General features: G+C 42.6%; 1 protein-coding gene across 6 annotated transcripts in view; it reads left to right on the top strand.

Annotated features, from left to right (window-relative positions):
- Positions 1–13,527, top strand: part of NCKAP5L (NCK associated protein 5 like) — a 118,735-nt gene that overhangs the window by 70,462 nt on the left and 34,746 nt on the right. For 4 of the 6 annotated variants that reach the window (XM_077297441.1, XM_077297442.1, XM_077297444.1 and 1 more), the window contains 2 exons: positions 8,151–8,212; positions 10,271–10,372. In XM_077297441.1, the coding sequence (XP_077153556.1) occupies positions 8,151–8,212; positions 10,271–10,372 (164 nt within the window). Of the gene's footprint in view, positions 1–654; positions 851–8,150; positions 8,213–8,265; positions 8,396–10,270; positions 10,373–13,527 lie in introns of those variants that run through there. The other 2 variants (XM_077297443.1, XM_077297446.1) reach the window with 2 other exon arrangements.

The raw sequence follows: 13,527 nt of genomic DNA, 5'->3' as shown, positions 1-13,527 counted from the left end.
CCAATATACGCCGAGACAGGCAGTGGAGAAGATGAAGAGATTAATCTCTGCTTCTCTTCCTCACTTGTGACTTGATTCTCGCATTTGAGCTGATCAGTCGCCTGACACTTAGCTGACGCTCGCAGCAGAATTTGAGCAGAGTGTCATTAGCACATTGCATCTGATTCTGTCGCACTGGGTGCTATACGCTAATGACCTCGGCCTTACAGATATTTACATAGGAGTTTGGATATTGTCCCTTTGTGTGTTTATTGAATAATATGTGAAAATAAGCGCCTAATCTCCATCCAGCACTATTAATAGTGAAATGGTTAATTTCTGCTAGTAGGCCTAGAGTAATGGTGCTGGGGGGCATTTGCTCCCATTGCCTGATAAGCGGTGATTATGCACAACCATTCCTATAATAATATAGCAGATAGTATTAGAGATTTGGAGGATTATGTTGGAGAACCATGTTAAACGTTTGACCTTGACCAGAGAAACTGTTACTAATGTGGTCAAGACCCCCCCAATCCTTTGTTGTGTGGCTGAAGAGAAAGCACTTGCTATTATGAGGGTAGGATAAGGATTTTCCCTCAGGGGGAGTTCAGGCCGCAGTGCTGTGGGTATGTGACGTGGGCCTCTTTACATCATAGATGAGGAGAGCGAGGGACAGGAGCTACAGGCCGGGATGAGCACACGCTGATACTGGCAGGGAATCAGCATTGCCCCCCTCCCGTCACCACATCCTCATCCCCCTCCCATCTTCCCTGCTGCGCCTGTGCTAGCTAACAATGCAGCACAATAACCAAGGCGGCCGGCTCTCGAAGAGCTTCCATGAAGTAAGAGCAAAGAAGGCATCCAAGCAGGGGTGAGTTGGCACTGGTATTTCCACTCATTCCCTTCCCGAATTACTTATGTTTTTGGATTTAGATGACCATCACTGTTTCGTCCCTGCAGGCCCCCCAGCATTATAGACCCCCTCAAAGTCTGCTTGTATACAGATGGTGGCACTGTCAACTTCTATGCATTTTTCCTTGGATGCGAACAATGGCCTACAGATTGGTATCGGAATATTTCACCAATGAGGCTCTATAATGCGTAATAAACTTTCTGCAGGGTATTGTCATGGCCCTCTGGATATACAATGGGATGTAAGCATGCAGTGGACGAGGTATGTTGTGTGGCGGACGAGGCAGGTTGTGTGGTGGACGAGGTATGTTGTGTGGCGGACGAGGCAGGTTGTGTGGTGGACGAGGCAGGTTGTGTGGTGGACGAGGCAGGTTGTGTGGTGGACGAGGCAGGTTGTGTGGTGGACGAGGCAGGTTGTGTGGTGGACGAGGCAGGTTGTGTGGTGGACGAGGCAGGTTGTGTGGTGGACGAGGCAGGTTGTGTGGTGGACGAGGCAGGTTGTGTGGTGGACGAGGCAGGTTGTGTGGTGGACGAGGCAGGTTGTGTGGTGGACGAGGCAGGTTGTGTGGCGGACGAGGCAGGTTGTGTGGCGGACGAGGCAGGTTGTGTGGCGGACGAGGCAGGTTGTGTGGCGGACGAGGCAGGTTGTGTGGCGGACGAGGCAGGTTGTGTGGCGGACGAGGCAGGTTGTGTGGCGGACGAGGCAGGTTGTGTGGCGGACGAGGCAGGTTGTGTGGCGGACGAGGCAGGTTGTGTGGCGGACGAGGCAGGTTGTGTGGCGGACAAGCCTGAAGACCCCCGTAGGTTGTGCGTCTTCCCACAGTACCTTTTTAGCCTGACAATGAAGACATACATGTTTGTGACCCTTTCCTTTTATCTTTAGATCTTTTCCCAATTATCCTGACAGGATAAGGAAAGGGGGAAAAATACTGCCTGTCTGTTTCTAATTGTCATAACCATGTGTTCCTACACCGCAGTGACTATGCCACGTTTGGGGTTGGTTATCCTGTTTGATGTGTAATAAACCATGTGCAATTACAATTTTAGGGTTCCTAGATGTGAGCACGGTGGTGCTAATGCCCCTCTAATCTTTGATCTCTACCTCTTTTCAGACTTTCCCCCATGTGACCTGTTATGTCGTGTGTGTGTGTGTGTACATACATATATGTATCTTTCAGGCTTCCTGTATACTATTCAGGCAGCATACACAGTATCAACTTTTCTGTATTAATAAAATACATTTTTCTTTTAGCCTTCAGGATAACTGCGGCTCACAAGGTCACTTATTCCTCTACCTTACATTTGTCGTCCCCCCTCCCGGTGCCACCAGTTTCTGTGTGAAGAACACATTCCTGGTTTATTGGCACTCTGCCTTTTGCACTGCAGAGTCTTCCATATAAATTGGATTATTTTTTTAACCCTTAAGCCAGTGCCCTTCATATCTGCAGAATTTAGAACAAAATTGCTTGTCCTTCTACCCCTTTTTTGCCAATCTCTGCCCTGCGGTTCTGAACGTGTAAAGTTGGCCCTCACTAGTTATGCCGGGCTGCAGTGGGTTAAGGTCAGACATGTTGTGGATGAGTGGCACATCTGTTGCAGTGCTTTGCAATTCTGTGGCACTGATTTAATGTTTACGTGCCTAAGCAATACAGTGATTATGATTATACTAGCAATAATGGTGTCACTCTAATTCCGAAGACTTCCAGCCATTAATTCTGTCTCCTGCCTTGCAGATACATAGGGTCACATCCATAGCATTCCTTTTTTCACATTAAACGTAACTGTAATGGTCTGGAGCTTCGGCTCTGTGCAGTGCTTAATAGACACAGTGCTGTTAATGGCTAACATTGCAGAAAAGGCTTTTTTAATGGTAATGCTTGAAAGGTGTATATATAAGGCTTAGTGCATTGCACACAGTATGGGCTCATTATATTTTGTAGCTAAAGGACACTTGGTTTAGTGTCTTTCTGACAGGTTGGAACTTGTGGTATGCGAGTGTGATGTCTTGCGGTGTCTGAGAAGTTTAGTCGGTCCCCTGAGGACACTGCAGTAAGCAAAGTCATCACTTTTCATAATGCCCCCAACTCACAATCTCACAAATATTTTTTCCATGGACCCGGTCTGGTAATTCCCTTGATTGATGTTGTTCTCCCCTTTATAGCATTATTGCATTATTGCATGAATGTTGTCATTTACATTTAATTAACAAACTACCTTCCCATCCTGTAAGGATTTTTTTTTCTGTCTATACATTCCCTGCGCAGACTCGTCCCTCATCATCATTTTGGATGTTGCAGGATACGTAAAGGTTGGTGGACTTCAGGTTCTCCATAGTTTTGTGTAGTATCGAGCAAAAGATGACCTACAGTTGAACATATAATATACATTGAGGTTGAGAACATGACAATTTCCATATTGGACAGATTTGTTTTTCTTTCTTTTGCCTTCCTCTAAATCAACAATAAGGGGGACACATTTCTTAAGCTTACCCCTTTCCTTTCCTTTCTCTATCTCTCAGTTGAACTTAGTGTATGTAATCTGCTTTGCAGAAATAAGTGATGCCACTGCTTCAACTTTGATGGTTGCAGTCATGGTGATCACTTTTCAGTAGTTAGATATGAGGAAAAAATACTAACACGCTCTTTGAGTAGTTGTTTGACATACCATTTATTGACTTTGTTCGTTTTTTCACAGTCGAGCATTTGATACTCTACCTAGAATGCTGCAGGTGAATTACTTGGTCTTTTAGTTTTGTGCATAACTAGGAAAGTAAATTTTGATTTATCCCGTTATAGTTTTTTGTAGAGTCTTCCAGTGACACTGCATTAATGCATAACCGGGTACCAGCAGCTTAAGAACCCATTGGATAGCAATTTGCTGTAGATGTTGCATATTATGGTTTTTATTGAAGTACTTTGTCAATCACATTAATGACCGTAATGTAATGGTGTTGCCACAGAGTTCTGTGCTATTCTCCTATCCATTGGCACATATCTTCGCTGCTCGGATTGGGCTGTGATCCTGTCCCTTCCTGCGTGCAGTTTTCAGGTCAGATAGAAAGCTCTCACATTCTTTTTAGAATGTCCTCATGTCACCGGCACGCTGCATTACTCCAGTATACAGGGCAAAAACTCCCTGGAGCTGGCCTCTGATGTGTACTTACATGGGGTGGAGGAGTGGTGCTGGATGTGCTAGGGGTGTCTGCAATGCAGCGTTCCGAGATATCACTTCACTGGCATTCCTAACAGCACCAAACTGAAGGAAGGACAGGGGCTGAATACGTGATCATGGTCATCAAGTGACAGCCCTGCTCGGAGCTGCCAGAAGGCTCGTTGCTTCCCTTATTTTCTGATCAATATTTTATTTCAACCTTTAAATTAAAACTTTAATTTTTTAGCTTTGGATTATTTTATCCATTTTACATACGTGTATAGCTCTTAATTTCCAGATTCTGTCATGCGTTGCCCATTATTGTTCGGTCCCCTGATCTATTACCAAATAATAAACCATGAATGTCAAGAATAATCGCAATGCATGATATACACTGCTTTGTAATACATTTAAAACCGCTTTGATGTGTCGAAGTATAGGCTCCATGCACCAAGACCTGTAGTTTTGTGAAGTAGATCCTCCAAGGACAGACGTTCTTCCATCATACCATATATACAGATGCTCCATTGAATTGTTCTCTGGGAAACTTGGAGGCCAAGTCCACAGCTACATTGTTGAGTTCGGCAAAGCCATTGCTGAAAAATGTTTACACAGCAGCAGGACACATTATCTGCTGAAGAAGGCTGCAGATTAGTGAATAGTGTATGAAGAGCTGTAGCACTTTATCTGCAACAATGTTTAAGTATCTGGTTCCACCCGCAAGAATGTCAGGACCCAAGGATTTTCTGCAGAACATTGCTTGGGTCATGACATTGCCTTTGCAGGCTTGACTTAATCCCTAGGTTATCTCCATCTCCATAGATGGGTATTGTTGGGTTGTGCTTGTTTGCAATTTACTGTTTGTTAATATCTCAAGAACAACTAATAATTTTAATCCTTTTTTTTTCTTTTGTAGCTTGTTGTCTATATAACTGACCACTATTCCTGTCTAGCAGCTATGGCCGAACATGCACGGTGCTTTCAAGCTCTTTTCTATTGAGCTTGTAACTACTGGGATTGCTGGAGCACATATTACCACCTAATCCCATCTGTGCAGCATTTACAAGCTAGGCAGCAGAGGTGGTTGAAAACCTGTAGGCAAAAGAAAAGTGTTAATATGCCAAGAACAGCTGAATTTTTTTTTTATAAATAGTAGATTGCAAAAGTTCAAGCACTATCCAACGATATCCATCTATGAAGATGGGACTAACCAAATAACCCTATAATAAATGTCTCCCCATCTCTGGATATTTGTGCTGATCCTGGCAGCTCCACTTTCTGCTTGTGTTCAGCACAGCATGTGTTCTGTGCTCCAGTGTGATGTGTCAGAGGCTGTATGTTTGCCTCAGTTAATTAGCTAGACAGCCCCTTTCATGCATAGACAGAAAAGGGGGCTTGCTTTTAGAGAACGTGTCAGGTGATTTGTGCGAATGAAACCACAGTCAGCATGAATCGTAGCCTGGCGGTACAATTGCAGCCAGATATGTTTTTCTTTGAAACATTTTGGAGTTTCATAGAGCAAATACTTTGAAAATCTGGTCAGTGACCATATGTCCATAGCTAAAGAGGAGACTAGTCTGGCTCTGTCCACTGTACACACAAGGGAGAGACCTGTCAATCACTTTTAGCATCTCTAGGAAGAGTTGGCCAGAGGCAAAACCGGAGTTTAGACCCCAGCAGGATCTTGATAGTATATTTTCTCTGAAATGCTGGAGCGTAATATACCTGGCTGAAATTGTGCTGGCCACCATTTGAGCAGCTGATGGGTTCTCTTTAACTAGTTAGCTATGTGAATAAGTCAACTAGTCCCCTTCTCTCACAATACTTGTCACGTGCCGATACCCAAAACTCTCCCGAGTTACTCAATTCAAAATGTAAAATTTCTTTAAAATTTCAACTTAGTAATGTACATATATTAACTATCCTACCATTACTCCCGTCAGCACACTCGCTGTTTTGGGTTTATATTTAACTCTGATCTTTCCTTCACTCCCCATATCCAATCACTCGCTCGTTTACTTCACTTCACACCTCAAAAATGTCTCTAGTCTTTGACCTTTTCTTGACTCTGCAAAAACTATTATTGTTGCTCTTATTCATTATCATCTGGACTAGTGCAACTAGTTACTAATCTGTCTCCTTTACTAAACTTTCCCATCTGTAATCTGTCCTGAATGCAGCAGTCAGAATGATTTTCCTGTCCAACCACTACACCGATACCTCTACCCTGTGCCAGTGGTTGCACTGGTTGCCCATCCACTACGGAGTCCAATATAAACTTCTCTCGCCCACAAAGCTCTCCACGGTTCTGCCCCACCCTACATATCCTCCCTCATTTCTGTCTATCACCCTAACCATTCCCTCCGCTTCACGTCACTTCGATTGGAATCAATTCGGCATGAGAAAATAATTTCAGCATTCTGCGATTGCATCAGTCAATCGGATCGCACGCACCCATATAAGTCTATGGATGCGTGTGAAACATTACACTGCACTCTGTCACCCGGCAGTGTGATTTCCCTCGAATGCCGACAGTTGAGGCCATATAGAAATTAATTTATCAGTTTATTAGTTTATCAGCTGTGCTGCCATCCTCTCATGCAAGAAGGAGCCGAGTGTCATAAATATATTGCATCCAATCCTCTTGCATCAGATGTAATATGTTAATGTGACTCCAGCCTAACATTCTCAATAATCCGAACCTCCCACTCTTGTCTTCAAGACTTCTCTCGAGCTGCGCCACTTCTCTGGAATGCATTACCCAGGACAATTCAACTCAATTAATTCCCAGTTTCCACAGTTTTACGCGTGCCCTAAAAATGCACTTCTTTAGACTGGCCTATTGGCTCACCTCACTTATGTAACTATTTCAGTTCTGCCCTTCCAAAATTTTCCAAATCTGATCCTTCATATCATCTGTTTAGACACCCTCCAATCACTTAGCAGCACTTTTGTACTTATTCAGATACTGGCTGATGACTGGTACATTCAGTGCTATGTGAATACCTGATTTATTATGTTGATGGATGGATCTTGCAACACAAGCACTTTTTACCATTCACCTGTCATGTCTCCCCCATTTTCCCATAGATTGTAGATTGTGAGCAGGGCCCTCACTCCACTTGGTAGCAGATGAGTTATGTATTTACTCTGTTGTGTTCATTGTCTGTACAAGTCCCCTCTGTAATGTAAACTGCTGTTGAATATGTTGGTGCTATAGAAATAAAAATTAACTATATTAAAGGATTTATTTTTTCAGTTGATCAGCCCCTTTAAAATTAACATATTTTTTCATCACCTTTGTTAATAAAATGCTTCTGGCCTCTTTTATATTTAACTATTGAGTGACTCTCATAAATTCCAATATAAAAGTGTGATCCAGAATAATAAATACAGTGTTTGCTTAGGTTCTTGCTGACAGATAAATCCACTAATGGGAGCTATATACGGTAGTTCTATTTAGTACGAGGCAAAATGAAGTGATCATTGGCTGATGATCTAGGGATCTATATCGCCAACATAAGGGATTGCCTGTGTAGTGAGTGCTGCATGTATATAGCACGCACAGTTGTATCTATATTGCATTCACTTGCTTAGGATATGTGCACAGACCCAAACTCTTTTGGACCCAAAATAGAACAATTCTGTAGATGATTGCATATATAATATTGGTGCACACAGCAGCAGCCTGTATCCCTCCTGTGCTATATTTTCTCAGTGCCGCTTCGTTTGCGCCAGTCGATCGCTGCAGCGTCCTTTCTAAGCACAAGGGTAATGTAAGGTAACTGGTGTTATGGCTGTGCTCATCAGGTTCTTCTACATTATACAGAGGCAAGCACTTAATTACAGCATGGCCCAGAAGGCCGGAGCAGTAATGCTGTGCATTGTACCGTGCAGATGGCTTCAAGGACACACATCATTAAAGAGGTCACAAACAGATGTGATTAAGGTCCCCAGGGAGTAATGATCTAGGGTTAGACCCCTGGCTCCTGCAGTATGGTATGGCTCCCAGTATGTTCACTCTGGCTGATAAGTAATTGATATTTACCTTGCACCAAGAGTGTGCATAATAGATGCTTAAAAGTAACGCTAGTCTGTTTTCTGTGCAGGTGTGGTGACATGCGGCAGACCCCACGCTCGTCCAGTTTCCGGGTATGACTTCACATATGAGGTGAGAACAACATTGTGTTTTGCCTGTGTATCCCCAGATGTCGGTACAATGATAACCCAGCGGATGATCTGAGGCCCCAGATAAAGCCGCCCCACATGTCCATGCTGTACCGGCGGCCGGGAAGGACCTAATCTCTCTAATCCTCCCAACCAGATGGGCAATGTCTAGTCACTTATTTGTCAGGTAACCTCTTCTTGTCAGGACCATATTTTGCAGGGCTGTTAACTCATTGATTTATCCGGGGTAGAGACTAAGCAATCATTTATGATGTGAAAGGGAATATATAGAGGCCTTCTCGTCCATGTCTTTCTTTCCGTACAGAATTTATATTCAGACTGTCCTATACATCTGCTTCTCTAACAAGATTCACATGGCCTTCTCAGCACTGGAGGCAGAACATAGATAATTCTTACAGGAATATTGGATGAGATCATATGACTTGGAACATTATAAATCTGAAACTCTAGCAGGCAATGGCACGCAACTTCTATTTTTCCTTGAAGATTTGTGTAGAATTCATTGGCAGCTGTTAATTATAAAGGACACGTTATACATTATATCATGTTATACATTGTATTTATGTTTTACGTTATTTCTATAAATTCTTTGCATTTTAAGGGGAGTTTTTCAGCAGTTTTGACCCTGACTTCGAACCACTCTAGATAAGAGGACGAGAAATGTCACAATATGCCTTTATGTATGGTTTCATAGCAGCAAAAAATGAGAAAGGCAAGTACCATAAGTGCGTTGGAGGATGACTTGTGGTTGTCATGCCCAGATCTACGACCAGGAGCTTGATCTAGGGTATGTTCCCACAGTCAGGAACCGGCAGCGCTTTGGATGCAGCACATGTCTGCTCCATCCAAAGCGCTGCCGAATTTTGAACCCAGGTGATTCCACATGTGTTCACTGAACCATGTGGAATCACCGTGTCCTATACATTGGACGGGAAATTTATCTTGAGGAGACTGAGCGTCTCGAAAGACGCCCTGCATGTCTGTCTCCGCAGAGAAGCCGGAGGTGTCCCTGCACGCATACTGGAGATGAGATTTCTTGAAATGCCATCCACTATGCTGTAATATCTGGCCACTGCGAATGTATGCAGCGTCCAACCCGCAGCATTTCCTGGCCACGGGAACATACCCTTAATGATCTCTTGCGCTCAGGGAATGGATGGTGAATTCCTTCATATAGAGAGCTGAGCCAAGAGCACTTAAAGGAATAATCCGGCTCTTCTCACTTCATCGGTAGGATGTCTTTTACACATATACAGAGATCTGGCCAAAATTGAGCACCTGTCCTAACTCTTAGCACCCCCCTCCTGCCAAATTTAACTTGTGGTAATGGTGTGCACTGGATTAAAGCTTTACTTTGTCGTTCTTATTACTGTTAAATGCTAACCAGAGGTATGCTCTTTAGGTTTTGGCAGTAAAATTAAAGGGACCCTGCAAAACTGCCATGTACTCTGGCATAGGGAATGAAAGATAGAATTTGTTAGTTTCCACCTAAAATTGAAGGATGATCAGTAAACAGAAGTCCTTGTTTTCTTCTGTCAAGTTTGAAAAAAAAAATTCCATTCTAAGTTAAATCTGTTTTTGAGAAGGATGAGTAAAAGCCAGTATGACCGTTGACTTCGTCCACATGATCCTTGTCACCCAGAATGGCATCAGTACAAGAAAAGTGGGTGTAACACTGCAAACTGGGTAATTTCGCCCACAGTGGGCCACGTGGGTGACTAGACTTGCCACTTACTATTAGCCAGAAAAGAACACAGTTGTATAGTTTCTCTGAATGTATTTTCCTTTGTTTAGCTATGCTAAAGGTTACAGATGGCAGGAAATTCTTTAACACATATATCTCGGGTTTACATGTGACATTTGGTATTTTCAGATCCAAGTCTCTGTCTTAATGGATATGTTACCCAGGATTTCTATTCCTGACTGTATCAAATGACATGTTTTCTGTTCCCATTGTTTTGAATGTCTATTGTTGGGTATTGTTTTGCCTACACACCCAATGTCAATCACTACTTAACTTGGGTGTATCCTCTGTTTTCAGAGAATGACGTCTGAGGTGGAGGAAGAGATCCGGCTCCTTGGTGGAGGGGTGTCTGAACCACTGGTCATTCAGGAGCTTCTGGAGAGATTGCGGGAACTTGAGGTGAGGGGTGTTCTGGGAATGCTTGTTTTTTTAATCAAAATAGTGCAAACGAAGTACCTCCATGTTATTTACGTGCACTCCCTATGTAATTACTTACTATAGGGTTTGTGTTCATTTTGTTTAGCTTAATCGTAGATTTTATTTTCTGCTTCAGGTAGCAATTGCCAGTGACATTCCCTCTATGCTAGCTGCAGTATGTATGTATATATGTGTGTATGTATATGTGTATATATATATATATATATATATATATATATATATATATATATATATATATATATATATATATACCGTACATACTCACTGGCCACTTTATTAGGTACACCTGTCCAACTTCTTGTTAACACTTAATTTCTAATCAGCCAATCACATGGCGGCAACTCAGTGCATTTAGGCATGTAGACATGGGCAAGACAATCTCCTGCAGTTCAAACCGAGCATCAGTATGGGGAAGAAAGGTGATTTGAGTGCCTTTGAACGTGGCATGGTTGTTGGTGCCAGAAGGGCTGGTCTGAGTATTTCAGAAACTGCTGATCTACTGGGATTTTCACGCACAATGCTTCCAGCACCTTGTTGAATCTATGCCACGAAGAATTGAGGCAGTTCTGAAGGCAAAAGGGGGTCCAACCCGTTACTAGCATGGTGTACCTAATAAAGTGGCCGGTGAGTGTATATATATATATATATATATATATATATATATATATATATATATATATATATATATATATATATATATATATATATATATATATATATATATATATATATATTGCAAAAATTTTGGTAAACTTACTTTTTAGTACAGTACACTTGGGCTGAACAAATGGCAAAGACTTTATATAATGTAAGCTTATAGGTGCGAACTCAACATGATCAATAGGTTTTGTCATCACTATGTATTGGGGCTTTAACCCCTTCTCAACCTTGGACGTATTGGTACTTCCGAGGTCGTGTCCCTCCATTTGATGTGTGCTCCGTTGCGGAGTCCACATTTTTCCCTGCACATCTCCGACAGCAGCATTTAACATGCGCTAGGCAGAAGCGCGTCACAAGACTCGCCCATCGGTGCCCCTGAGATGTGATCACGGGGAGCCGATGGGTTGTAATAACAGCCGTAAATCTCTTGTGAATGCTTGACAGAGATCATGATTTGCTGAAGCCCTGTTATGTGTAGCACAAGTGATCGTATCAATACCTGGCATTGCCGCTGGCACTCGGGACCGGAGTGTGCGGCTGCATGTATTTTTATGCAGCTGAATTCTCCAGTCCCGAGTGTCGGCAGTGTCGGGTACTGATGCATCACACTAACAAGTATGACCCTGGCCTTAAATACAAAATACACATTTGTTATCGCTACTTTCCCAAATATCAGATCTATCAAAACATAAGATAAATTAATCCGATTGGTAAACAATAAAATGCAATAAAGGGTAATCAAAACTTTATATCTACCCAAAATTGAATGAATAAAAATGTTAGCTAAGGGCACAAAAGAGAGCAGAAAGCAAGTCTATCTAACCATAATGAATGGCTTGAAATAATGCACAAACATTACATAATATTGCATTATTGAAGCTGGAGTGAACCATATTGATGGAAAAATAACTTCTGGGAGAAGAGAAAAAAGAAAGATTGGTAGTGAACATGTCAGGACTGTTATGCCATCTTCTCCCAAGGCAGTATAAGGTAATAATACACACAGATTTCAGTGCTCGGCCTCTTGTGTGAATATGAATCAGTTTTTGAGAACTTGCTGTGCAATCTTTGCAGTGGGCAGCAGCTGCTGGCAACAAGGAGTCTGTTGTACATCGAGGATATCTAGGCTCAATTATCCGTGCTTTATATATAGATTGACAGAATTCTTCCTGCGCCCTGTAATAAGGAGAAATCTGTCAATCATTGGCTGGAGCATGGGAAGAGCCTGTATATCGTGATATAAATCAGACTCCAGATTGTTTGCACTGCACAGATTATTATGCAAGTTCTCAAAAACTGATTCACCTTAACACATACAGTGGGGAAAATAAGTATTTGATACACTGACGATTTTGCAAGTTTTCCCACTTACAAACAATAGAGTGGTCTGTAATTTTTATCGTAGGTACACTTCAACAGTGAGAGATAGAATCTAAAAATAAAGCCCAGAAAATCACATTTCATGATTTTTACACAATTAAATTGCATGTTATTGCGTGAAATAAGTATTGGATCAACCAGCAAGAATTCTGGTTCTCACACACCAGTTAGTTTTTCTTTAAGAAGCCATCCTACTCTGCACTCATTACCTGTATTAATTGCGCATGTTTGAACTCATGTATAAAACACACCTGTCCACACACTCAATCAATCACACTCCAACCCCTCCACCATGGCCAAAACCAAAGAGCTGTCTAAGGACACCAGGGACAAAATTATAGACCTGCACAAGACTGGGATGGGCTACAGGACAGTAGGAAAGCAGCTTGGTGAGAAGGCAACAAGTGTTGGTACAATTATTAGAAAATGGAAAAAACACAAGATGACTTTCAATCTTCCTTGCTGTGGGGCTCCATGCAAGATCTCGCCTCATGGGGTAAGGATGATTCTCAGAAAGGTCAGGAATTAGCCCAGATCTACAAGGGAGGACCTGGTCAATGACCTGAAAAGAGCTGGGAACACAGTCTCAAACGAGGTCCCCCTGCTCACGCCAGCACATGTCAAGGCCCGTTTGAAGTTCACCAATGACCATCTGGATGAGTCAAAGGAAGCATGGGAGTAGATCATGTGGTCAAAGGAGAACTTTTTTATATCCACTCAGTGTTTGGAGGAAGAAGGAGGAGTGAAACCCCAAGAACATCGTCCTAACCGTGAAGCATGGTTGGGGAAACATTATACTTTGGGTGTGTTTTTCTGCAAAGGGGACAGGATGGTCATGTATCGTGAGATTTTGGCCAACATCCTTCTTCCCTCGGTAAGAGCATGGAAGATGGGTCGTGGCTGGGTCTTCCATAATGACAATGACCTAAAACACACAGCCAGGGCAACTAAGGAGTGGCTTTGTGAGAATCATTTCAAGGTCCTGGAGTGGTCTCCAGTCCTGAACCCAATAGAAAATCTTTGGAGGGAGCTGAAGCTCAATGTTGTCCAGCGACAGCACCAAAACCTGAAAGATC

This window comes from Ranitomeya variabilis, chromosome 3 (genome assembly GCF_051348905.1).
Source record: "Ranitomeya variabilis isolate aRanVar5 chromosome 3, aRanVar5.hap1, whole genome shotgun sequence".
In the NCBI taxonomy this organism is placed as follows: Eukaryota; Metazoa; Chordata; class Amphibia; order Anura; family Dendrobatidae; genus Ranitomeya; species Ranitomeya variabilis.
The sequence above is the reverse complement of the archived record's forward strand: the minus strand, read 5'-3'. Positions and strand labels throughout refer to the sequence as shown.